We start from the raw sequence: 26,748 nt of genomic DNA on the forward strand, positions 1-26,748 counted from the left end.
GACGCTTTGGAGGTGAGATTGGAAGTCTAGCCCTAGTAGGATGGCGGCGCATAGCTGGGGAAGGACGAGGAGTTTAAAATTTTTATACTCCGTACCCTTAACCGATAGGGTCACAACACAGTAGCCGCTGATGTCTGTGGCATGGGATCTCGATGCCATCGAGATCCGGTTGCGCGTTGGCAGGACAGGGAGGGAGTAGTGGCTCACCGTGTCTGGGTGGATGAAACTCTCCGTGCTTCCGCTGTCGAACAGGCAGGTCGTGGCGTGGCCGTTTACTCTGATGTCCATCATTGACTTGGACAGGTGATGCGGGTGGGCTTGGTCCAGTGAGACGGAGGCTAGTGTATAGCTGAGCGAGTCGTTGTAGTCTGCGGGTGAGGTGGTAGTCGGGTCTAGAGGCACGGTGGCGGTCGAGCGTGGTGGGTAAAATGGCGTCTCCCATGAGGTTGGACAAAATGGCGGAGAAGATGGCTGCCCCCGTAACTCACATGAGGCACTGCTGGTGTCGGTTGCCTGTATCAAAGATGGCCACCCCATGACTCACATGTGGGGATGCTGGACTCTGTTGCCTTGAAGGAAGATGGCCGCCCCCACAGCTCGCATGAGGCACTGCTGGCCTCTGATGATCCACCTCTGCAGGCCTTAGCGAAGTGGCCTTTCTTCATACAGTTTGAGCAGGTAGAGTTCCTGGCTGGGCAGCGCGACCTCGGGTGTTTCGCCTGGCCACAGAAGAAGCAGCCGGCGGCCCGATTGCGGGGGTCCGATGTCGGAGCCGGTACCGGGGGTGGCGGTCTCGATCGGGTCCGGGACGCCGACGCTGAGGTAGGTCCCAGGGGGGGTGCTGCGGGGGGTATCATGGTCGGGGTCGGTCCCAAGTCCCAGGGTCGCGAGTTACAGTACCTTGAGTAGGCCTCGAGGTCCCGATGGGCCACTTCTAGAGAGAGAGCGAGGGCTGCAGCTTTGTCCAGGTCGAGGTCCCTTGCTTCCAGTAGTCTTTGCCGTGAGTAGTCGGACCGCAGGCCTTTCATGAAGGCATCGCGGACATTGTCTTCAGTATTTTCTGCCGCCGTTACCGCTTTAAAGTTACAGTCTCTGCCGAGTGCTTGTAGCACCCGTAAAAATTCCTCCACGGGCTCTCCTGGCTGTTGCGGGTGGGATCTTAGGAGGTGTCTGGCATACATGGAATTTACCGGGGTTTGGTACTGTCTTTTCAGCCGGTTGATGGCGTCCTCGTATGTTTTGAGGTCCCGGATGAGTGCGAATACTTTAGGGCTCACTTGGGCATTCAGAACTCTTAGCATGGATTTCTGAGGCACGCCGGATTCTCCCAGGTAGGCTTCGAAGCAGCTCAGCCAGTGTTCAAAGTCGAGGGCTGAGTTTGCTGCCTGTGGATTTAGATCCAGGTACGGTGGTCTGAGGGCTCGCAGCCAGGCAGGCTGCTGTGGCTGTTGTAGCTGGGCGTCTGGCTGGTCGCTTGGCTGGTCGTTTGACTGTCCAGGTGTCGACATTTTAAAATTTAGCCAATAAAATTGACATACCTATCAATTCATCCAATGAAAAGCGACGAGTTAAGAAAGTAACTATAGGTTTTTATTGGCTAAATAACAGAGCCCACCCTCGTGGGTGATCGGATCCAACAAGGAGGAATACCAGCCAGTCGACCACCTTTATACCTGGGCAGGTAGGTGGAGCCATGGGCGGAGTCAGCAGTGGTCAGCCCAGGTATAACAGCGTGACAAGAGGCGACCTCGTATAGTGATACAACAGTGTGAACAGTGATAACGATATAACAGTGATAACTATAGTGTAACGATAGTGAACGATAAAAGTGGTTTACCACAAGCAGAAGTGCGGGAAATGGAATGGACACGGTCAAGGGCCCTGCCAACCATGGTAGAGGGGAATCCTCGGTTGAGGAAAAAGGAAGACATGTCAGAAGCACTAGTATGGAAGGTGGCATCGTCAGAACAGATGCGGCGGAGATGGAGAAACTGGGAGAATGGAATAGAGTCCTTACAGGAAGCGGGGTGGGAGGAAGTGTAGTCCAGGTAGCTGTGGGAGGCAGTGGGCTTATAGTAGATGTTGGTCAACAGCCTAACCCCAGAAATGGAGACAGAGAAGTCGAGGAAGGGAAGGGAAGAATCAGAGATGGACCATGTGAAGGTGAGGGAAGGGTGGAAATTGGAAGCAAAGTGAATAAGAACATAAGAATTAGGAGCAGGAGTAGGCCATTCAGCCCTTCGGCCCTTTGAGCCTGCTCTGCCATTCAATGAGCTCATGGCTGATCTTCTGCCTCAACTCCATTCACCAGCCCTATCGCCATATCCCTTGATGCCCTTACTAGTCAGAAATCTATCGACTTCTATCAAAACTGAGCACAGTCCTCCAGGTGAGGTCTCAACAAGGCCCTGTACAATTGTAACAAGACTTCCTTACTCTTATAGTCCAACCCCTTTGAAATAAAGGCCAACATGCCATTTGCCTTCCTATTGCTAGCTGTACCTGCATGCTAGCTTTTTTCCAGCCCTACTCAGGTCCCCTCCCTCACCTTTTTTTCCGGTATATTGATGACTGTATTGGTGCCATTTCCTGCCCTTGCCCTGAACTAGAACACCAAGGGTGTGGCGAGAATGAGGAACTTAAAGAAATTATTATTAGTAAAAAAACAGTACTAGCTAAATTAATGGGACTAAAAGTTGATAAATCTCAAGGACCAGATGACCTACATCCTAGGGTTTTGAAAGAGGTGGCCATTGGGATAGTGGACACATTGGTTGTCATCTTCCAAAATTCTATAGATTCTGGAACGGTTCCTGCAGATTGGAGGATAGCAAATGTAACCCCGCTATTTAAGAAAGGAGAGAGAAAATGGGGAACTACAGACCTGTTAGCTTCACATCAGTAGTTGGGAAAATACTGGAATCTATTGTAAAGGATGCAATAACTGGGCACTTAGAAACTAATAGTAAGATTGGGCAGAATCAACATGGATTTATGAAAGGGAAGTCCTGTTTGACAAACTTATTGGAGTTCTTTGAGGATGTAACTAGTGGAGTAGACAAAGGGGAACTGGTAGATGTGTTATATTTGTATTTTCAGAAGGCCTTCGATAAGGTCCCACACAAGAGGTTGGTGAACAAAATTAGGGCACATGGAATTGGGGGTAAAATACAAGCATGGATTGAGAATTAGTTAACAGACAGAAAACAAAGAGTAGGGATAAACGGGTCTTTTTCAGGATGACCGGCTGTGACTAGTGGGGTACCACGGGGATCGGTGCTTGGGCCCCAGCTATTCACAATCTATATAAATGATTTGGATGAGGGGACTAAATGTAACATTTCCAAATTTGCTGATGACACAAAGCTAGGTGGCAGTGTCAGTTGTGAAGAGGATGTGAAGAGGCTTCAAGGAGATCTCGACAGGCTCAGTGAGTGGGCGAGAACATGGCAGATGGATTATAATGTGGATAAATGTGATGTTATCTACTTTGGTAGAAAAAACAGACAGGCAAAGTATTTCCAAAATGGTGAAAGATTGGGGAATGCAGATGCTCAAAGGGGCCTGGGTGTCCTTGTACATGAGTCACTGAAAGTGCATGTGCAGGTGCAGCAAACCATTCGGAAGGCAAATGGTATGCTGGCCTTCACTACAAGAGGATTTGAGTACAGGAGTAAAGAAGTCTTACTCCAATTATATAGGGCCTTGGTGAGACCACACCTGGAGTACTGTGTACAATTTTGGTCTCCTTACCTAAGGAAGGATATACTTGCCTTGGAGGCGGTGCAACGAAGGTTCACCAGATTGATTCCTGGGATGAGAGAGCTGTCCTATGATGAGAGATTGTGTAGAATGGGCCGATACTCTCTGGAGTTTAGAAGAATGAGAGGTGATCTCATTGAAACATACAAGATTCTGAAGGGGATTGACAGGGTAGATGCTGAGAGGTTGTTTCCCCTGGCTGGAGTGTCTAGAACTAGGGGGCATAGTCTCAGGATAAGGGGTCGGCCATTTAAGACCGAGATGAGGAATTTCTTCACTCAGAGGGTTGTGAATCTTTGGAATTCTCTGCCCCAGAGGGCTGTGAGTGCTGAGTCTTTGAGTATATTCAAGGCTGAGATCGATAGATTGTTGGACTCTAGGGGAATCAAGGGATATGGAGATCGGGGGGGAAAGTGGAGTTGAGGTCGATGATCAGCCATGAATGGCGGAGCAGGCTCGAAGGGCCGTATGGCCGACTCCTGCTCTTATGTTCTTGAAGAATGATCCACATATCCCACGAAAAGGCAGGCATAACTCGGGCCCATGCGGTTCCCATAGCAACACCTTTAATTTGGAGGAAGTGAGTGGAGTCAAAGGAGAAGTTGTTCAATGTGAGAACAAGTTCAGCCAGGCGGAGGAGGGTGGTGGTGGAGGGGGACTGGTTGGGCCTCTGTTCAAGGAAGAAGCGGAGTGCCCTCAGGCCGTCCTGGTGGGGGATGGAGGTGTAGAGGGATGAGACGTCCACAGTGAAAAGGAAACGGTTGGGGCTGGGAAATTGGAAACTGTCAAAGTGGCAGAAGAGTCGTGGATGTAGTTGGGAAGAGACTGGACAAGGGGAGAAAAAAATAGAGTCGAGATAGGAAGAAATCAATTCTGTGGGGCAAGAACAGGCTGAATCGATGGGTCTACCAGGGCAGCCCTGTTTGTGGATCTTGGGAAGGGGGTAGAAGCGGGCTGTGCGGGGTTGCGGGTCTATGAGATTAACAGCCATGGAGGGAAGGTCTCCAGAGGAGACGAGGTCAGTGACAGTCCTGGAAACAATGCCTTGATGTGGTAGTGGGGTCATGGTCCAGGGGGAGGTAGGAGGAGGTGTCAGAGAGTTGGTGTTCAGCCTCCGCACAGTAGAGATTGGTTCACCAAACAACAGCAGCACCACCCTTGTCAGGTTTAATGACAATGTTAGGGTTGGATCAGAGAGAACGGGATACTGCAAGCTCAGAGGGAGGGAGATTGGAGTGAGTGAGGGGAGCAGAGAAATTGAGACACAATGTGGACACTCTGGTGTGTCAGCGGGTGGGATACACCAGGGAATCCCTTTCCACACACTGAGGTTGACTCTAATGATCGGCAGTCCCAGGGTTTCGGATACCAGATAATCAAGCTCACAAGAACACAAATTGTCTCTCCAGACTTTATTAAGAGCATTGCATAACACAGGTCGGGTGATAATTCCCTCAATCTGGAGAATAGAAGTACAGTGAATTCACGCACAATCTTCTCGAGTCTGTTCCAACTGACAACGGCTTAAGTGGCTTGTTCTTATACACAAGCTTGGTTACCGCTCAGGAAATGGGATTGTTTGGACCCGTCTGTTGACCGCCTCCTGAACTCCTGCTAATTCAGGGAATTTAGTCCATCTGTGACCAGACTATAACCACAAGCCCGTCTGGTTATCACACCTATATGGTCCATGAGGTTATTATCAGATTCACACCCAGACGTTGTGTCTTTACTTGTCCAGCACTTCATCCCATAACACGGGTACAGGGGCTCAGTAATGTTTCATTCATCAGAAAAAGACAAAGTACAACAACATACTGGTCAGCTTAACAGAATCTCATCACATTTATGTGGCTATAAATATAAAAGTCACTAATAAATCCAGGAGGGAATTCAGGAGAAACTTCTTTACCCAGAGTTGTGAGAATGTGGAACTCGCTACCACAGGGAGTAGTTGAGGCTAAAAGCACAGATGCAATTAAGGGGAAGCAAGATAAACACATGAGGGAGAAAGGAATAGGAGAATATGTTGGAGGAGGCTCGTGTGGAGCACAAACCCCGGCATAGACCAGTTGGGCTGAATGGCCTGTTTCTGTGCTGTACATTCTATGTAACACCATGAACAGTCAAATCAAGGGAATCATCAGCACAACAGTCTTAAAGATTAAACAGCAGTACAAGAATTTATAAAACATTCATCCATTCCATGTTCATGTTGCCCTCACTGTCTGCAGGGCTCTGCGCTACAGAACAGCGTGAACCCGCTGGTGTCTGAGCAAATTATTGGAGTTTTTAAAGCTCTTCCCACAGTCAGAACATTTAAAGGGCCTCTCTCCAGTGTGAACTCGCTGGTGTGTCAGCAGGGTGGAGGACTGAGCGAAACCCTTCCCACACACGGAGCAGGTGAACGGCCTCTCCCCAGTGTGAACTCGCTGGTGTGTCAGCAGATCTGAAGACCGAGTGAATCCCTTCCCACACACTGAGCAGGTGAAAGGCCTCTCTCCAGTGTGATCTCGCTGGTGTGCGAACAGGTTGGAGGACCGAGTGAATCGCTTCCCACACACGGAGCAGGTGAATGGCCTCTCCCCAGTGTGAGCACGCTGGTGATTCGTCAGATTCCCGGAGCTTTTAAAGCTCTTCCCACAATCAGAACACGTAAAGGGTCTCTCCCCAGTGTGAACTTGCTGGTGTGTCAGCAAGTGAGATGTCTGAGTGAATCTCTTCCCACACACGGAGCAGGTGATCGGACTGTCCCGGGTGTGACTGCGCCGGTGAACTTTCAATGCAGACGGGGAACAGAATCCCTTCCTGCCGTCCCCACCTTTACCCATTTGTTTCCCGGTGTGACAGTTCACGTGTCTTGCCAGGTCAGGCGATCGGCTGAATCCCTTTCCACACACGGAACACGTGAACGGTTTGTCCGCGCTGTGATTGCTGCTCTCTCCTTCCATGTGCAAAGGCCGATGATATTCAGGTCCTGATGAATGGAGTGACTATGTCTGATCCTGACGTGATGTTTGGTCTGAGCTTCCTGTCTGTAAATGCTCCACTTCTAAAACTGTAAAAGGAGTGTAGAAAGGGGTAAGAGGGAGAATGTTGTCTCATGTCCCCCTTTCCCAGCCCAGGGGCAGTGAAGCTGATTTTCAGGCCCCAGCTGCTGCACAGGTTGGTTGAAAGGATCAGCAGTAATGGCGGCTGCAATCCCCACAAGCCCCCGCGCTCCAGAAAGCACTCCAGCCGCCGTGCTGAGTTGTGGCTGACCCCGCGCGTGCGCCCCATGGCCCCGCCCTCTCGTGCTCCACAGGCGCCCGACCCGCACCGCGCATGCTCAGCACACACCCTGGGCCCCTGTCAATCATCCTCCTCTGTGCCTGCGTGCTGGGCCCCTGAGCTCCAGGCTGCCGCACGGGGCTTTCATTGTAAAGTCGGTGTTGGTGAAGAGCCACAATCAGTGAGTTTTGCAAGAGGGTGGAGTGAACTGCAGCACGTGATTGCGGGGCATGTGACTGATGGGAGCGCTGAACAATAGGAAGAGCGCGGGTGGAGCCAACTGGTGACGGGTCCTCCAACCAATGGCGGCGCGGCAAGGGGGCGGGGCCTCCTCTCCAGCTCAGGTGCGCTGTCCCCAGGTGAGAGCAGCTCAGTCAGCACAGAGCTGGGGCTGGAATCTGGGAGAGGGGCCGCAGGCAGCGGGCCTGGCAAAGGGGCACAAGCTTCACAATACAAGCTTCTTTCAAATGCACAATTGTTTCCTACACACAGCCTTGGTCACTCTGCAAAAAAGGGGCCGCTCCAGGGACTTGAGCACATAAAGCGAGGCTAAAACTCCAGTGTGGTGCCGAGGGAGCGCCGCACTGTCGGAGGGGCAGTACTGAGGGAGCGCCGCACTGTCAGAGAGGCAATACTGAGGGAGAGCCGCACTGTCAGAGAGGCAGTACTGAGGGAGCTCCGCACTGTCGGAGGGGCAGTACTGAGGGAGAGCCGCACTGTCGGAGGGGCAGTACTGAGGGAGCGCCGCACTGTCGGAGGGGCAGTACTGAGGGAGCGCCGCACTGTCGGAGGGGCAGTACTGAGGGAGCTCCGCACTGTCGGAGGGGCAGTACTGAGGGAGCTCCGCACTGTCGGAGGGGCAGTACTGAGGGAGAGCCGCACTGTCGGAGGGGCAGTACTGAGGGAGCGCTGCACTGTCGGAGGGGCAGTACTGAGGGAGCGCTGCACTGTCGGAGGGGCAGTACTGAGGGAGCGCTGCAGTGTCGGAGGTGCCGTTCTACGGATGAGACGTTAAACCGAGGCCGCCGTCTGCCCCTTCAGGTGGATGTAAAAGATCCCGTGGTGCTATTTCGAAGACATAAAGACATGCATTTCTCCACTTCACCTGAAGAAGGAGCAGCGCTCCGAAAGCTTGTGATTTCAAATAAAGCTGTTGGACTATAACCTGGTGTTGTGTGATTTCTTACATTATTATTCTTGTTTTTCCTCATTTGTGTGGGGTGTCTTTTTTTTACCTTGCGGTGGCGTGCACCGATCCAACCAACCCCTGGGCATTGCGTGCTGGCGTCAGCGCGTAATCGCAGGGGGGTGATTGACGCGAGGGGCCCGCCAATCAGGAGTGCGGAAAACGCTGGGAGGACCGGGCGGTCTGACGGTCCTCCAACCAATGGCGGTGCGGGAGGGAAGGGGGCGGGACCTGGGTGGGCTGCAGGCCGCTTTCCTGCTTTCATTGTCTGCAGGAGCTGTTAAAGGGAAGGGGAGGAGGGGGCGGAAAACCCCCCAGCTTGTGAGTGTTTATTCCTTTGCATTACCTTTATTGCAAGGCTGTTCATCAACTGCATTCATTTAAAAATAAGTGAACCTTTTCTCTTTTCGACTTTTATCCAGAACAAAGAGCCCTGGTGCTGTGAACATTTTGGTGGGCAGCCACTTTTAAAGGGACAAAGACCAGCATTCTTCCTCCTCTCTCTCTCTCTCTTGTGAGTATTTGTGGTGGGTGAGAGGGGGGGTGAGTCAAAGGGGACTGCGGCCCCTTTTCAACAATAAAAATTATAGCTTGGCCATTTAAAGGGGAATGGGTGCCCCCCAGGTATTTAAAGGGGCAGTGCCTCTTTCTTTCTGTATCGTGTAAGAGCAGGGAGGTTCTGCTTGAACTGTACAAAACACCAGTTAGGCCACCGGCTAGAGTGCTGCGTGCAGTTCTGCTCGCCCCATTGCAGGAAAGTTGTGACTGCTCGAGATGGGAGACTTACGAGGATGTTGCCAGGACTAGAGAATTTCAGCTGCATGGAAAGATTGAATACATAGAAACATAGAAGATAGGAGCAGGAGTAGGCCATTCGGCCCCTCGAGCCTGCTCCGTAATTTAATGAGATCATGGCTGATCATCCAAATTCAGTACCCTGTCCCTGCTTTCTCCCCATATCCCTTGATCCCTTTAGCATTAAGAAATATATCTAATTCCTTCTTGAATATATTTAATGAATTGGCCTCTACTGCCTTCTGTGGTAGAGAATTCCACAGGTTCACCACTCTCTGGGGGAAGAAATTCCTCCTCATCTCTGTCCTAAATGGCCTACCCCTTATCCTTAGACTGTGACCCCTGCTTCTGGACTCCCCCGCCATCGGGCACATCCTTCCTGCATCTAGTCTGTCTAGTCCTGTTAGAATTTTATAAGTTTCAATGAGATCCCCTCTCATTCTTCTAAACTCCAGCGAGTATAAGCCCAATCGACCCAATCTCTCCTCATACGTCAGTGCCTCTCTCTTTCTCTGTATCATGTAAGAGCAGGGAGTTTATGCTTGAATGTTTGGACCAAGGCTGTAATGAGGTCAGGAGCTGAGCGGCCCTGGTGGAACCCAAACTGGGCGTCAGTTAGCAGGTTATTGCTGAGTAAGTGCGGCTTGATAACACTGTCGACGACACCTTCCATCACTTTGCTGATGATTGAGAGTAGACTGATGGGACGGTAATTGGCCGGGTCGGATTTGTCCTGAATTTTGTAGACAGGACATACTTGGGCAATTTTCCACATTGCCGGGTAGATGCCAGTGATGTTGCGAGGACTAGAGAATTTCAGCTATAAGGAAAGATTGAATACATAGAAACATAGAAGATAATCTACATCCTAGGGTACTTAAGGAAGTGGCCCTAGAAATAGTAGATGCATTGCTGGTCATCTTCCAAAATTCGATAGACTCTGGAACAGTACCCATGGATTGGCGGGTAGCTACTGTTACCCCACTGTTCAAAATAGGTGGTAGAGAGAAAACCGGAAATTATACACCGGTAAGCCTGACATCGGTAGTGGGGAAAATGCTAGATGTAATAGCAGAGCACTTGGTAAACAGTGACCGGATCGGACAAAGTCAACATGGATTTACAAAAGGTAAATCATGCTTGACTAATCTACTGGAATTTTTTGAGGATGTAACTGGTAAAATAGATAAAGGAGAACCAGTGGATGTGGTGTATTTGGACTTTCAAAAGGCTTTCGATAAGGTCCCGCATAAGAGATAGAAACATAGAAGATAGGAGCAGGAGTAGGCCATTCGGCCCCTCGAGCCTGCTCCGCCTATCAATGCGATCAGTGCTGATCATCCAAGTTCAGTACCCTGTCCCTGCCTTCTCATTTCTGTCCTAAAAGGCCTACCCCTTATCCTTAGACTGTGACCCCTGGTTCTGGACTCCCCGACCATCGGGAACAACCTCCCTGCATCTTGTCTGTCCAGTCCTGCCAGAATTTTATAAGTTTCAATGAGATCCCCTCTCATTCTTCTAAACTCCAGCGAGTATAAGCCCAATCGACCCAATCTCTCCTCATACGTCATTCCTGCCATCCCAGGTATCAGCCTGGTGAATCTTTGCTGAACTCCTTCCATGGCAAGAATATCCTTCCTCAGATAAGGTGACCAAAACTGTACACAATACTCAAGATGTGGTCTCACCAAGGCCTGTACAACTGCAGCAAGACATCCTTGTTCCTGTACTCAAACCCTCTCGCTACGAAGGCCAACATACCATTTGCCTTCTTAACCGCCTGCTGCACCTGCATGCTCACCTTCAGTGACTGGTGCACAAGGACACCCAGGTCTCGTTGCACTTCCCCTTCTCCCAATCTATTGCCATTTAGATAATCTGCCTTCCTGTTTTTGCCACCAAAGTGGACAACCTCACATTTATCCACATTATATTGCATCTGCCATGCTTCTGCCCAATCACCCAACATGTCCAAATCATCCTGGAGTTTCTCGACATCCTCCTCACAGCACACACGCCCACCCAGCTTTGTGTCGTCTGCAAATTTGGAGATATTACATCTAGTTCCCTTGTCTAGATCATTAATATATATTGTGAATAGCTGGGGTCCAAGGACCGATCTCTGCGGTACCCCACTAGTCACTGCCTGCCACTCGGAAAAGGACCCGTTTATTCCAACTCTTTGCTTTCTGTCTGCCAACCAGTTCTCTATCCAAGTCAATAGCTTGCCCCTAATCCCATGTGCCTTAACTTTACACGCTAATCTCTTATGCGGGACCTTATCGAGGGCCTTCTGAAATCCAGATACACCACATGCACTGGTTCTCCCTTATCTATTTTACCAGTTACATTCTGAAAAAATTCCAGTAGATTAGTCAAGCACGATTTACCTTTTGTGAATCTATGTTGACTTTGTCCGATCCTGTCACTGTTTTCCAAGTGCTCTGCTATTACATCTTTTATAATGGACTCTAGCATTTTCCCCACTACCGATGTCAGGCTTACCGGTCTGTAATTCCCCGTTTTCTCTCTACCACTTTTTTTGAATAGTGGGGTAACATTAGCTACCCTCCAATCCATGGGTACTGCTCCAGATTCCATCGAATGTTGGAAGATGATCAGCAATGCATCTACTATTTCTAGGGCCACTTCCTTAAGTACCCTAGGATGTAGATTATCAGGCCCTGGGGATTTATCGGCCTTCAATCCCATCAATTTCCCTAACACCATTTCCCTACAGATACTGATTTCTTTCAGTTCCTCCCTTTCATCAGACCCTATGTTCACCAGCATCTCTGGGAGGTTATTTGTGTCCTCCTTTGTGAAGACAGAATCAAAGTATGCATTTAGTTGGTCTGCCATTTCTTTGTTCCCCATTATAAATTCCCCTCATTCTGACTGCAAGGGACCTACGCTTGACTTCACCAATCCTTTTCTCTTCACATATCTATAAAAGCTTTTACAGTCAATTTTTATGTTCGCTGCTAGCTTACTCTCATATTCTATTTTCCCTTTCTTAATTAATCGCTTTGTCCTCCTTTGTTGAATCCTAAACTGCTCCCAATCCATTGGATTACTGCTTTTTCTGGCCAATTTATATGTCCTCTCCTTGGATCTTATGCTATCCCTAATTTCCCTTGTTCGCCATGGTTGAGTCACCTTTTTTGTTTTTATGCCAAACTGGGATGAACAAATTCTGTAGTTCATCCATGCAGTCTTTGAATGTTTGCCATTGCCTATCCACCGTCAACCCTTTGAGTGACATTCCCCAATCAATCCTACACAACTCGCGCCTCAGACCATCGTAGTTTCCTTTATTTAAATTCAGTATGTAGTCTCTGATTCAACAACTTAATTCTCCATCTTAATGAAGAATTCTATCATATTATGATCGCTCTGACCCAAGGGGCCTCATACAACAAGACTGTTAATTAATCCTTTTTCGTTACATAATACCCAGTCTAAGATGGCCTGATCTCTGGTTGGTTCCTCGACATATTGGTCCAGGAAACCATCCCGTAAACACTCCAGGAATTCCTCCTCCACAATATTGTTACTAATGTATAATTTTGTATGCTTCAATGAGATCTCCTCTCATTCTTCTGAATTCAAGAGAATACAGGTCTAGTTTACTCAATCTCTTCTAATACGACAGTCCCGCCATCCCAGGAATCAATCTCGTGAACCTTTGTTGCACTCCCTCTATGGCAAGTATATCCTTCCTTAGGTAAGGAGACCAAAATTGAACACAGTACTCCAGGTGTGGTCTCACCAAGGCCCTATATAATTGGAGGCAGCGTTGGTGGTAACTCTCCAGTGCTTTGAGGTGCACTGACGAGGTACCACCAACGCTGCCTCCGCAAGATCCTGCACATTCATTGGCAGGATAGACGCACCAATGTCAGTGTTCTCGCTCAGGCCAACATCCCCAGCATCGAAGCTTTGACCACGCTCGATCAGCTCCGATGGATGGGTCACATTGTCCGCATGCCCGATACGAGACTCCCAAAACAAGCGCTCTACTCAGAGCTCCGGCAAGGCAAGAGAGTCCCAGGTGGACAGAGGAAATGCTTCAAGGACACCCTCAAAGCCTCCTTGAAAAAGTGCAACATCCCCACTGATAGCTGGGAATCTCTGGCCCAAGACCGCACAAAGTGGAGAAGAAGCATCCAAGAAGGCGCCGAACACCTCGAGTCTCTTCGCCCGGAGCAAGCGGAAGCCAAGCGCAGGCAGCGCAAGGAGTGCACATCAACCCAAGCACCCCACCCACCCGCCCCTTCAACCACCATCTGCCCCGCCTGTGTGGACTCATCAGTAACCTGAGAACTCATTTTTAAGTTGTAAGCAAGTCATCCTCGGTTCCGAGGGACTGCCTAAGAAGATATAATTGGAGTAAGACTTCTTTACTCCTGTACTCAAATCCTCTTGTAATGAAGGCCAGCATACCATTTGCCGTCTTAACCGCCTTTCACGACCACCGGACGTCCCAAAGCGCTTTGCAGCCAATGAAGTACTTTTGAAGTGCAGTCACTGCTGTAATATGGGAAACGTGGCAGCCAATTTATGCACAGCAAGCTCCCAGAAACAGCAATGTGAAAATGGCCAGATAATGTTTTTTCATCCTGTTGATTGAGGGATAAATATTGGGCTCAAAACACCGGGGATAACGCCTTTGAAATAGCACCACGGGATCCTTTACGTCCACCTGAGGGGGCAGATGGGGACCTTGGTTTAACGTCTCATCCATAGGACGGCCGCTCCGACACTGCAGCGCTCCTTCATTACTGCCCCTCCGACAATGTGGCTCTCCCACAGCATTGCTTCCCCCGAGAGTGCGGCGCTCCTGCAGTACTGCCCCTCCGATGGAGCAGTGCTCAGCACTGCCCCTCCAACAGTGCAGTGCTCCCTCAGTACTGTGCTCCCTCAGTATTGCCCCTCCGACAGTGCGGTGCTCCCTCAGTACTGCCCCTCCGACAGTGTGGCTCTCCCTCAGCACTGCCCCTCCAACAGTGCGGTGCTCCCTCAGTACTGCCCCTCCGACAGTGCGGCGCTCCCTCAGTATTGCCCCTCCGACAGTGCGGTGCTCCCTCAGTACTGCCCCTCCGACAGTGCGGCACTGCCCCTCCGACAGTGTGCCGCTCCCTCAGCACCGCACTGGAGTGTCAGCCTCGCTTTATGTGCTCAAGTCCCTGGAGTGGGATTTCAACCCACGTCCCTGTCTGTCTGTCTGGCTATACACTCTCAAGTTATAGAGCGTACCTACACGTGCGTTACATCAAAAGAAAGCTTACGATTCCAGAACGGTCATAAGCGTATTTACGTTTAGGTGAGACAAAAATTGTGCCCACGGTATCCAAAAAACGTTCAAAATTCCGCTCATTATCCGCTCATTAGCATTGAGTGACATCAAGGTGGACCAATCGTACAGTTGAGCGGCCCGACGGTCAACCAATCGCTGTGTCGCGGGGGCGGGTTCGTAGCGCGTGCAGGCGGGCCATCCTAGAGTCGAGTGACAGGACGATTGACCAATCCTACACTTCAGTGACCTGACGGTTGTGGGCGGGCCTTATCGTTCTGAAATCAGGTGAGTGGCCGCCATCTTGATTCCAAACTGTTCATTTCTTTTTCCCACTTTCAGCGTGTTTCTTTTCAAATCTACATTTCCAGCAAAAAAAAAGTTGCTTTTAAAACAGAAATTTAAATCGATTCCCCAATACTTGACTTTACCCCGGCCGCTGATTCCGCCTCTTCCCCGGGCACGGCCTTCCGTCTGCTCCTCAGATGCCCCGCGCAGGCGCACTGGCAGTCTGGTTTTGTGGTGGGGCCAAATGAGCATGCGCGGCCCCGCCTCTCCACATTTAAAGGGACACCCACCCCTCCACATTTAAAGGGTCACCCACCCCCTCCATATTTGAAGGGACTCCCGCCCCCCTCTCGTGTTTTCTTCTGATTAAAGGGACTGACAAATCCCCTAGCCACCGCACTTTAGCAAGGATGTGAAAGACCTCGAGAGCCAGCCAGTGGCTCAGTTGGGAGCACCCTCGTCTCTCAGTCAGAAAGTTGTGGGTTGAAGGTCCCCACTCCAGGGACTCGAGCACATAAACCTAGGCTGACGCTCCGGGGCAGTGTCGGAGGGGCGGTGCCCTGTCGGAGGGGCAGTACTGAGGGAGCGCCGCACTGTGGGAGGGTCAGTACTGAGGGAGCGCCGCACTGTCGGAGAGGCAGTACTGAGGGAGCGCCGCACTGTCGGAGGGCTGTCTTTCGGAAGAGACGTTCAGGTGGACATAAAAGATCCCACTATTTCGAAGAACGGCAGGAGAGTTATCCCCGGTGTCCTGGCCATTATTTATGATGCAAATTGGCTGCAGTGCTTCCCACATTACAACAGCGACTACACTTCAAAAAGTACTTCCTTGTTTGTAAAACCATTGGTCGTGAAAGGCGCTGTATAAAGGCCAGTCTTTCTTTATTTTCTCTCCTGTATTTACATTAATTATTTATATAAACCTGTTTTACTGTCTCTTGCAAGGGGAGGAATTGCAGACGGGCAGCTTAACGCAAACTTCACACGAAGATCTGACAGAGTCACTCGATTCATCAGGACCTGAATATCATCGACATATGGAAGCGGAAAGCAGCAATCAGAGTGCGGACAAACTGCACTCGTGTCTTGTGTGTGGACGTGGATTCAACTGAAGGTTCAGCTTGGGGAGGCACAAGTGTAACCAAAGCGAGGAGAGTCCGTGCAAATGTCGGGAATGTGGGAAGGGATTCAGTTGCCTTTCCGAGCTGGAGACTCATCAACGCAGTCACTCTGTGAAATGGCCGTTCTCCTGCTCCGAGTGCGGGAAAGGATTCACTCGTCTCACCTATCTGCGGGAACACCAGCTGGTTCACACTGCCGAAAGGCCGTTTAAATGTTCCGAATGCGACAAGAGTTTCAAATGCTCCAAGGCCCTGGAGAAGCATCGACGCATCCACACTGGGGAGAGGCCGTTCAGCTGCTCTCACTGCGAGAAGAGGTTTACGCACTCATTCAATCTTCGGAAACACCAGCGCACTCACACTGGGGAGAGGCCGTTCCCCTGCTCAGTGTATGAAAAGGGATTCACCAGTCCATCCGATCTTCTGAAACACCAGTTCACCCACACCGGGGAGAGGCCGTTCAGCTGCTCTCACTGCGGGAAGAGGTTTAAGCACTCATCCACTCTTCGCATACACCAGTTCACCCACACCGGGGAGTGGCCGTTCAGTTGCTCTCACTGCGGGAAGAGGTTTAAGCACTCATCCACTCTTCGGATACACCAGGTCACCCACACCGGGGAGTGGCCGTTCAGTTGCTCTCACTGCGGGAAGAGGTTTGCGCACTCATCCACTCTTTGGATACACCAGCGCACTCACACTGGGGAAAGGCCATTCCCCTGCTCAGTGTGTGAAAAGGGATTCACCACTTCAACTCACCTGCTGCGACACCAGCGAGTTCACACTGATGAGAGGCCGTTCTCCTCCTCAGAGTGCGGGAAAGGATTCACACGTTCCGACTCTCTGCGGGAACACCAGCTGGCTCACACTGACGAGAGGCCGTTTAAATGTTCCAACTGCGACAAGAGTTTCAAATGCTCCAAGATCCTGGAGATGCATCGACGCAACCACACCGGGGAGAGGCCGTTCAGCTGCTCTCACTGCGGGAAGAGGTTTACGCGCTCATCTGATCTTCTGAAACACCAGCGCACCCACACCGGGAAGAAGCCGTTTCCCTGCTCAGTGTGTGAAAAGGGATTCACCAGTTCATCTCACCTGCTGAGACACCAGCGAGTTCACACCTGAGCACACTGGTCCCATTCTGCTGTTAATCACATGAAGGACTGTTCTGTGTTAATAATGGCAATTAGGGGGGGGTGCGGGGAGCGGTTTGAAGATGCTGATAACCCCAGTAACTAGGCTGGAGTTTAAGAGGGGTCAGCCTCGGCTCAGTGGGCGACCCTCTCACCTCTAGAGTCAGAAGGTTGTGGGTTTGAGTCCCACTCTGGAGACTTGAGCACGTAATCTAGGCTGACACTCCAGGGCAGTACTGAGGGAGAGCTGCTCTGTCAGAGGTGCCATCTTTCGGATGCGACATTAAACCGCTGCCCCGTCTGCCCTCTCAGCTTGGTGTAAAAGATCCCGTGGCCGCTATTTTGAAAAACGGAAGGGAGAAAGGATCTCGACTTGGAAGATCAGGAAGTAGATGTGAAACTGTAATGTCGCTTGAAATGATTGTGAGACTGAATTTAACTGTGACTGTAATACAGGTAGACTAACCTTTATCCGAAAACCTCGGGACCAGCCGTGTTTTGGTTTTAGGAAAAATTCGGATTTCAGAAGGTATTTTATAAGACTGGGAAATTTGTCGGGGGTGGGTTGGCGGGGGTCCTTGGGGGGTCGGCGGGGGGTCGGGTGGGGGTCCGCGGGGGGGGTCGGGTGGGGGTCGGCGGGGGTCCGCGGGGGGGGTCAGCGGGGGGGGTCGGGGGTGGGGGTCGGCGGGGGGATCGGGGGTAGGGGTCGGCGGGGGGGGTCGGGGGTAGTGGTCGGCGGGGGTCCGGGGTGGTCCGCGGGGGGGTCGGCGGGGGTCGGGGTCGTCGGCGGGGGTCGGGGTCGTGCGCACAACTTACACTGACCCTCTGCTCAGCGTAAGTCATGCGCCACTCTGGTCAGGTCGTGCGCACGACTTACGCTGAACGAAAAAACCTTCGGTTTTTAGAGGGTTTCGGTTTTCGGAAGTTCGGATAAAAGGTAGTCTACCTGTAATTGTGTTTTGTAGGTAACAGAGCGTGGGAAACACCAGTACGAATCCAGTATGAGGTGATTTTGGTGGTGCCTCCTGTGTCACTACCACCACAACTACCTTGCTTTATGGGTCTAACAGGACCTGTCCCATCAACCAACACGTTTTTAAGTACGAGCTGCACAGTTATGTGGCACAATTCAGACCCGACATTCCCCTATTGTTTGAGGGTTTCAGTGAGCTCATGATACGACTGAATTCCTCCCTAAAGCATTTTTTATGTTTTGGAGCAAGACAACTGGAGAATCGATATTGAAATTGAAAGCATAAGGGACAACACACACTGGTGGGATATTGGGCTTAATACATCAGCATGCCCTTAGGCTCCTATTATTTCACACGCTCTGGTTGTTCTCCAACTTGTAATCATTTTGTATTTGAGATATGTAACCCATGTAGTAAAACTTTGAACTATGTAAGATCAGAAGTTTGTTTGAGATCTACCCAGTTAAACACAAATGTCACAAGATAGGGAGTCAAAAACTGTTAGGACTAATAAGACAACATAGGGACAAACATGGAAATTCCTCATTGGATTAGGATAACTTCCCATGTACTGGTCATATCCCAACTTGTAGTAATGATGTGCTTACTATTCTATACCTGAAACACCTAAAGTCCAATGCCCAATCACATTTAAATATGATCACAGCCCAGAACATGTTAGAGTTACATAAACGGAAGAAAAATAATCCATATGTAAGATTTTAGTTTTGAGGGGTCGGCAAATGCCTCGCCCTCAAGGTAGGGATATGTAGGATAGGGTGTACCTGTAGGATTTAGTAAACATTATTAAGATTCGATAACCATTCTAATATAACTATAATATGTGAAATTGTATGTTAAGATGCTAAAAGCCTGGAAAAATGGAGAATGGCTGAGAGCAAAGCAGGATGGGATTATGCCAACCTGACTAAAAACCTGTTTAAAATTACTGAAGTAATGGAATGTTGTGCTAAGTTTATGGAGACGAGGAATTCAGCAATATTATGCTTAGAGATAAAAACTACAGAGATAGATAAGAGTTGGAGACATTCTTCATTGGTCCAGCTATCGGATGGACAGACTGTTTTGTCAACATTCTAGGAAGTGTTCTGTGAAAAGTGAAGATCTGAGATAAGGGTACTTTGTAATGCAGAGAGAAAAAGTCAGAAGGATCAGACAAGGTCATAAGCTGGCTAACGATGGAGCAAGACTTTTTACTAGGTGTTAGAGGGTTAATTACTGCCACGTAGGCAAAACGAGAGGGAAAAGGGGTATAAAGATACAGGTTTTGAACATCGAAAGCAGTGCACCGTGTAACCAGAGATTGATAGGAGCTTCGGTCAACAGAACACAGCAAGATCCCAAGAAAGCGCGCATGGGTCAACGGAACACAGCAAGATACATCAGGAGACTTGCGCTGTGGACACTCGGAAGGAACGCCGGGGTTTGAACGAACAGACTGTGACTATCTTCTTCAGTACTACTTCTTTGTACCGGATGTTTAATGTTTAATAAACCTGTTTTACTGATACACAATATACCTGTACCCAGAGAGGTTTGTGTAATCATGGACACATTATTATAACAGCTTTTGAAAGCCATCGGGAAAATGCTGAAATCCATTGTTAAGGAAGTGGTATCAAGTCACTTAGAAAATCATAACATGATTAGGCAGAGTCAACATGGTTTGATGAAAAGGAAATCGTGTTTGACAAATTTATTAGAGTTTTTTGAGGATGTAACTAGCAGGGCAGATAGAGGGGAACCAGTGGATGTAGTATATTTGGATTTCCAAAAGGCATTTAATAAGGTGCCACATAAAAGGTTATTACACAAGATTAGGGCTCATGTAGTTGGGGTAATATAGTAGCATGGATAGAGGATTGGTTAACGGACTGAAAACAGAGCAGGGATAAACAGATCTTTTTCAGGTTGGCAGGCTGTATCTAGTGGGGGGCCGTGTGGATCAGTGTTGGGGCCTCAGCTATTTACAATCTATATTAATGACCTAGATGAAGGAACCGAGTGTAATGTATCCAAGTTTGCTGATGATACAAAGCTAGGTGGGACAGTAAGCTGTGAGGAGCCTTTGGACCTTTTGACAATCACCTTAAATCTGTGCCCTCTGCTTCTCGAGCCTTCTGCCAATGGGAGCAGTTTCCCTCCTACTCTGTCCAGACCCCCCTCACGATTTTGAACACCTCCATCAAATCTCCTCTCAACCTTCTCTGCTCTAAGGAGAACAATCCCAGCTTCTCCAGTCTCTCCATGTAACTGAAGTCCCTCATCCCTGGTACTATTCTGGTCAATCTCCCCTTAACCTTCCCTGCTTTAAGCAGAACAATCCCAGCTTCTCCAGTGTTCTCGCTCAGGCCAACATCCCCAGCGTTGAAGCTTTGACCACGCTCGATCAGCTCCGATGGACGGGTCACATTGTCCGCATGCCCGATACAAGACTCCCAAAACAACCGCTCTACTCGGAGCTCCGGCACGGCAAGAGAGCCCGAGGTGGGCCGAGGAAACGCTTCAAGGACACCCTCAAAGCCTCCGTGAAAAGGTGCAACATCCCCACCGACACCTGGGAATCCCTGGCCCAAGACCATACAAAGAGGAGGAGAAGCATCCGGGAAGGCACCGAACACCTCGAGTCTCTTCACCGGGAGTAAGCGGAAGCCAAGCGCAAAGAGCGTACGTCAACCCAAGCACCCCACCCACCCGCCCCTTCAACCACCACCTGCCCCACCTGTGTGGACTCATCAGTCACCTGAGAACTCATTTTTAACATGTAAGCAAGTCATCCTCTGTTCCGAGGGACTGCCTAAGAAGATATAATTGGAGTAAGACTTCTTTACTCCTGTACTCAAATCCTCTTGTAATGAAGGCCAGCATACCATTTGCCGCCTTAACCGCCTTTCATGACCACCAGATGTCCCAAAGCGCTTTACAGCCAATTAAGTACTTTTGAAGTGTAGTCACTGTTGTAATGTGGGAAACAAACAGCAATGTGATAATGACCAGATAATCTGTTTTTTCATCATGTTGATTGAGGGATAAATATTGGGCTCAAAACACCGGGGATAACTTCTTCGAAGTTACATTTGTCCACCCCAGTTCAACACCGGCCTCTCCACATCATGGCTACTATCGACACCAAAAACTGCCGGCTCAAAGTGGATCATCGGGTAAGCATTCTCCAAGGCAGCCTTCGAGACACACGACAACGCAAAATCATCGAGCAGAAACTGATAGCTAAGTTCCGCACTCATGAGGATGGCCTCAACCGGGATCTTGGGTTCATGTCACGCTACATGTAACACCACCTGACATAGAGTCATCCAGACTCGAGTCGTCGTTGGCTTGTTCTCTCTACACAGATGCGGCTGGACCTGCTGTGATTTCCAGCAAAAAAATAGTTTTTTGTTTGTTTTTTGCTTTTCATACAGACCCCAGCATCTGCAACATTTGACCCCTTGTGACTCCACCTCATTGTTCTTTGATGTAATGTTTTTCGACTGACCTGTTTGGACACCATTCACACCTGTGATTGCTGTGATTATCTCTCTGCCGAGGTGTGATAAAGGGCAGTTAGAAAGATTACCTGTAAACATCTGGCAGTATTCTCTGACTATATATGCTGTGCTTATATGCAACTCTTCACTTCACCTGACGAAGGCGCAGTGCTCCGAAAGCTTGTGATTTCAAATAAAGCCATTTTACTATAACCTGGTGTTGTGTGACTTCTTACATTTGTCCACCCCAGTCCAACACCGGCATCTCCACATCATAGAATTTCTAAATTTGCCGATGACACCAAACTTGGGAGTGTGGCAAACAGTGAGGGTGATACCAATCGGCTGCAACAGGACATGGAAAGGCTAGCAGAATGGGCAGACAGTGAGGGTGATACCAATCGACTGCAACAGGACATGGAAAGGCTAGCAGAATGGGCAGACAGTGAGGGTGGTACCAATCGACTGCAACAGGACATGGAAAGGCTAGCAGAATGGGCAGACAGTGAGGGTGGTACCAATCGACTGCAACAGGACATGGAAAGGCTAGCAGAATGGGCAGACAGTGAGGGTGATACCAATCGACTACAACAGGACATGGAAAGGCTAGCAGAATGGGCAAACAGTGAGGGTGATACCAATCGGCTGCAACAGGACATGGAAAGGCTAGCAGAATGGGCAGACAGTGAGGGTGATACCAATCGACTGCAACAGGACATGGAAAGGCTAGCAGAATGGGCAGACAGTGAGGGTGATACCAATCGACTGCAACAGGACATGGAAAGGCTAGCAGAATGGGCAGACAGTGAGGGTGATACCAATCGACTGCAACAGGACATGGAAAGGCTAGCAGAATGGGCAAACAGTGAGGGTGATACCAATCGACTGCAACAGGACATGGAAAGGCGAGCAGACTGGGCAGACAGTGAGGGTGATACCAATCGACCGTAACAGGACATGGAAAGGTGAGCAGAATGGGCAGACAGTGAGGGTGATACCAATCGGCTGTAACAGGACATGGAAAGGCAAGCAGAATGGGCAGACAGTGAGGGTGATACCAATCGGCTGTAACAGGACATGGAAAGGTGAGCAGAATGGGCAGACAGGTGGCAGAGGGAATTTAATACAGAGAAACATTGAAGATAGGAGCAGGAGTCGGCCATTCGGCCCCTCGAGCCTGCTCCGCCATTCATTGAGCTCATTGCTGATCATCCAAACTCAATACCCTGTCCCTACTTTCTCCCCATATCCCTTGATCCCTTTAGCCTTAAGAAATATATCCAACTCTTTCTTGAATATATTTAATGAATTGGCCTCAACTGCCTTCTGTGGTAGAGAATGCCATAGGTTCACCACTCTCTGGGTGAAGAAATTCCTCCTCATCTCTGTCCTAAATGGCTTACCACTTATCCTTAGACTGTGACCCCTGGTTCTGGACTCCCCAACCACCGGGAACATCCTTCCTGCATCTAGTCTGTCTCGTCCTGTTAGAATTTTGTAAGTTTCAATGAGATCCCCTCTCATTCTTCTAAACTCCAGCGAGTATAAGCCCAATCGATCCAATCGAAGTGTGCGGTGATGCATTTTGGCAGAAGGAACAGGGAGAGGCAATATACACTTAATGGCACAGTTTTAAACAGTGTGCAGGGACAGAGGGATCTGGGAGTTAATGGGCATCGGTCACATACAAATTAGCAGCAGGAGTCGGCCACTCGGCCCCTCGAGCCTGCTCCGCCATTCAATAAGATCATGGCTGATCTGATTACTCCACATTCCCACCTACCCCCGATAACTTTTCACCCCCTTGCTTACCAAGAATCTATCTACCTCTGCCTTAAAAATATTCAAAGAATCTGCTTCCACCGCCCTCTGAGGAAGAGAGTTCCAAAAACTCACGACCCTCTGAGAGAAAAAATTTCTCCTCATCTCTGTCTTAAATGGGCGACCCCTTATTTTTAAACAGTGACCCCTAGTTCTAGATTCTCCCACAAGAGGAAACATCCTCTCCACATCCACCCTGTCCAGACCCCTCAGGAGCTTATATGTTTCAATCAAGTCACCTCTTACTCTTCTAAACTCCAGCGATACAAGCCTAGCCTGTCCAACCTTTCCTCATAAGACAACCCACCCATTCCAGGTATTAATCTAGTAAACCTTCTCTGAACTGCTTCCAACGCATTTACATCCTTCCTTAAATAAGGAGACCAATACTGTACACAGTGCTCCAGATGTGGTCTCACCAATGCCCTGTATAACTGAAGCATAACCTCCCTACTTTTGTATTCAATTCCCCTCGCAATAAACAATAACATTCTATTAGCTTATATCAGATTAAATGTTGCCTGAGTGTTTCCATCATTTTCTGTTATTACAAGTTTATCATTGCCTCTTTGCTCTGTGCACTGGGCCCTATTTATAAATCCAAGCTTTACAATACAAGCTTCTTTGAAATGCAAATTTTTTTCCTACAGACAGCCTTGGTCACTCTGCAAAAAAACTGTTTAAATATTCATCATAACTCCCTTGCTTTTGGAGAGGCGTAGAGTGCAAAAGCAAGGAAGTTATATTGAAACTGTGAAAGACTGGAGTCAGCTGTGGCTCAGTGGATAGCAGAGTCAGAAGGTTGTGGGTTCAAATCCCGCTCCAAGGACTTGAGCACATAAAGCAAGGTTGACACTCCAGTGCAGTACTGAGGGAGCACCGCACTGTCGGAAGGGCAGTGCTGAGGGAGCGCCGCACTGTCGGCGGGGCAGTACTGAGGGATTGCCGCACTGTTGGAGGGGCAGTACTGAGGGAGTTCCGCACTGTCGGAGGGGCAGTACTGAGGGAGCGCCGAATTGACGGAGGGGCAGTGCTCAGTGAGTGCTGCACGGTCAGAGGGGCAGTACTGAGGGAGCGCTGCCCTGTTGGAGGGGCAGTATTGAGGGAGCGTGGCACTGTCGGAGGGGCAGTACTGAGGGTGCGCTGCAATGTCGGAGGGGCAGTACTGAGGGAGCGCTGCCCTGTTGGATGGGCAGTACTGAGGGAGTGCGGCACTGTCGGAGGGGCAGTACTGAGGGAGCGCCGCACTGTCGGAGGGGCAGTACTGAGGGAGCGCCGCACTGTCGGAGGGGCAGTACTGAAGGAGTGCTGCACTGTCCGAGGGGCGGTGCTTAGGGGGCACGGCCCTCTCGGAGGGGCAGTACTGCGGGAGCGCTGTACTGTTGGGGGGAGCAATGCTGTGGGAGTGCTGCATTGTCGGAGGGGCAGTAATGAAGGAGCGCTGAAGTGTCGGAGGTGCTGTCTTACGCATGAGATGTTAAACCGAGGCCCCCGTCTGCCCCCTCAGGTGGACGTAAAAGATCCCGTGGTGCTATTTTGAAGAAGTTATCCCTGGTGTTTTGAGCCCAATATTTATCCCTCAATCAACATGACGAAAAAACAAATTACCTGGTCATTATCACATTGCTGTTTGTGGGAGCTTGCTGTGCGCAAATTGGCTGCTGCGTTTCCCCCATTACAACAGTGACTACACTTCAAAAGTACTTCATTGGCTGTAAAGCGCTTTGTGATGTCCGGTGGTCGTGAAAGGCGGTTAAGAAGGGAAATGGTATGCTGGCCTTCATTACAAGAGGATTTGAGTATAGGAGTAAAGAAGTCTTACTCCAGTTATATTTTCTTCTTAGTCAGTCCCTCGGAAGCAAGGATGACTTGCTTACACATTAACAATGAGTTCGCAGGTGACTGATGAGTCCACACAGGTGGGGCAGACGGTGGTTGAAGGGGCGGGTGAGTGGGGTGTTTGGGTTGACGTACGCTCTTTGCGCTTGGCTTCTGCTTACTCCTGGCGAAGAGACTCAAGTTGTTCGACGTCTTCCCAGATGCTTCTCCGCCACTTTGTGCGGTCTTGGGCCAGAGATTCCCAGCTATCAGTGGGGATGTTGCACTTTTTCAAGGAGGCTTTGAGGGTGTCCTTGAAGCATTTCCTCTGTCCACCTGGGACTCTCTTGCCTTGCCGGAGCTCCGAGTTGAGCGCTTGTTTTGGGAGTCTCGTATCGGGCATGCGGACAATGTGACCCATCCATCGGAGCTGATCGAGCATGGTCAAAGCTTCGATGCTGGGGATGTTGGCCTGAGCGAGAACACTGACGTTGGTGCGTCTATCCTGCCAATTAATTTGCAGGATCTTGCGGAGGCAGCGTTGGTGGTACCTCTCCAGTGCACCTCAAATCACTGGAGAGGTAGCACCAACGCTGCCTCCAATTACATAGGGCCTTGGTGAGACCACACCTGGAGTACTGTGTACAATTTTGGTCTCCTTACCTAAGAAAGGATATACTTGCCATAGAGGGAGTGCAACAAAGGTTCACGAGATTGATTCCTGGGATGGCGGGACTGTCGTATGACAAGGGATTGAGTAAACTAGACCTGTATTCTCTTGAATTCAGAAGAATGAGAAGGAATCTCATTGAAGCATACACAATTATTACAGGGCTTGATAGGGTGGATGCTGGGAGAATGTTTCCCTTGGCTGGGGAGTCTAGAACCAGGGCCCACAGCCTCAGGCTAAAGGGTAGGCCATTCAGGACTGAGATGAGAAGAAATTTCTTCACACAGAGGGTGGTGAATCTTTGGAATTCTCTACCCGAGAGGGCGGTGGAGGCTCAGTCATTGGGTATATTCAAAACAGAAGTTGATAGATTTCTGACTAGTAAGGGCATCAACGGATATGGGGATGGGGCAGGTGAATGGAGTTGAGGTAGAAGATCAGCCATGATCTCATTGAATGGCGGAGCAGGCTCGAAGGGCCGAATGGCCGACTCCTGCTCCTATTTCTTATGTTCTTATAAATATAAGTCTTTCTTTCTTATTGTGTCCAATTCTGGGCACCTCACTTTAGGAAGGATGTGAAGGTCTTAGAGAGGCTGCAGAAAAGATTTACCAGAATGGTTCCAGGAACAAGGAACTTCAGTTATGTGGAGAGACTGGAGAAGCTGTGATTGGCGGGTATATGGAGTGAGGCTGCAGACCAGCCATGATCTCATTGAATGGCGGAGCAAGCTTGAGGGACTGAATGGCCTCCTCCTGCACTGTATAGAAACATAGAAATATAGAAGATAGGCGCAGGAGTCGGCCATTCGGCCCTTCGAGCCTGCTCTGCCATTCAATGAGATCATGGCTGATCATCCAAATTCAGTACCCTGTCCCTGCCTTCTCCCCATATCCCTTGATTCCTTTAGCCTTAAGAAATATATCCAAATCCTTCTTGAATATATTTAATGAATTGGCCTCTACTGCCTTCTGTGGTAGAGAATTCCACAGGTTCACCACTCTCTGGGTGAAGAAATTCCTCCTCATCTCTGTCTTAAATGGCTTACCCCTTATCCTTAGACTGTGACCCCTGGTTCTGGACTCCCCGACCATCGGGAGCATCCTTT

At 49.6% G+C, this 26,748-nt stretch overlaps 2 protein-coding genes across 2 annotated transcripts; one reads left to right on the forward strand and one right to left on the reverse strand.

The window, feature by feature from the left end:
• Positions 1-5,517: 5,517 nt before the first annotated feature.
• LOC147118259 (uncharacterized) lies at positions 5,518-6,814 on the reverse strand. The gene has a single exon (XM_085984348.1). It carries the CDS (start codon positions 6,711-6,713, stop codon positions 6,006-6,008), a length of 708 nt encoding a protein of 235 aa, XP_085840474.1. The 5' UTR covers positions 6,714-6,814; the 3' UTR covers positions 5,518-6,005.
• Positions 6,815-7,271: 457 nt separating this feature from the next.
• LOC147118260 (uncharacterized) lies at positions 7,272-17,399 on the forward strand. Its single transcript, XM_085983693.1, has 2 exons — positions 7,272-7,315; positions 15,712-17,399. Exons 1-2 carry the CDS (start codon positions 7,272-7,274, stop codon positions 16,838-16,840), a joined length of 1,173 nt encoding a protein of 390 aa, XP_085839819.1. The 3' UTR covers positions 16,841-17,399.
• The last annotated feature ends 9,349 nt before the right edge of the window (positions 17,400-26,748 follow it).

The sequence above is a fragment of the Somniosus microcephalus genome, chromosome 4 (assembly GCF_052327205.1).
Source record: "Somniosus microcephalus isolate GS21.2 chromosome 4, FLI_Smic_1.0, whole genome shotgun sequence".
In the NCBI taxonomy this organism is placed as follows: domain Eukaryota; kingdom Metazoa; phylum Chordata; class Chondrichthyes; order Squaliformes; family Somniosidae; genus Somniosus; species Somniosus microcephalus.

Bases quoted from the DNA above. Each gene is read 5' to 3' on its own strand.
- LOC147118259 (XM_085984348.1), bottom strand. From the start codon at position 6,713: ATGGAAGGAGAGAGCAGCAATCACAGCGCGGACAAACCGTTCACGTGT.
- LOC147118260 (XM_085983693.1), top strand. From the start codon at position 7,272: ATGGGAGCGCTGAACAATAGGAAGAGCGCGGGTGGAGCCAACTG. The intron at 7,316-15,711 runs GTGACGGGTCCT...ATTCAACTGAAG, and splicing joins AGCGCGGGTGGAGCCAACTG to GTTCAGCTTGGGGAGGCACA.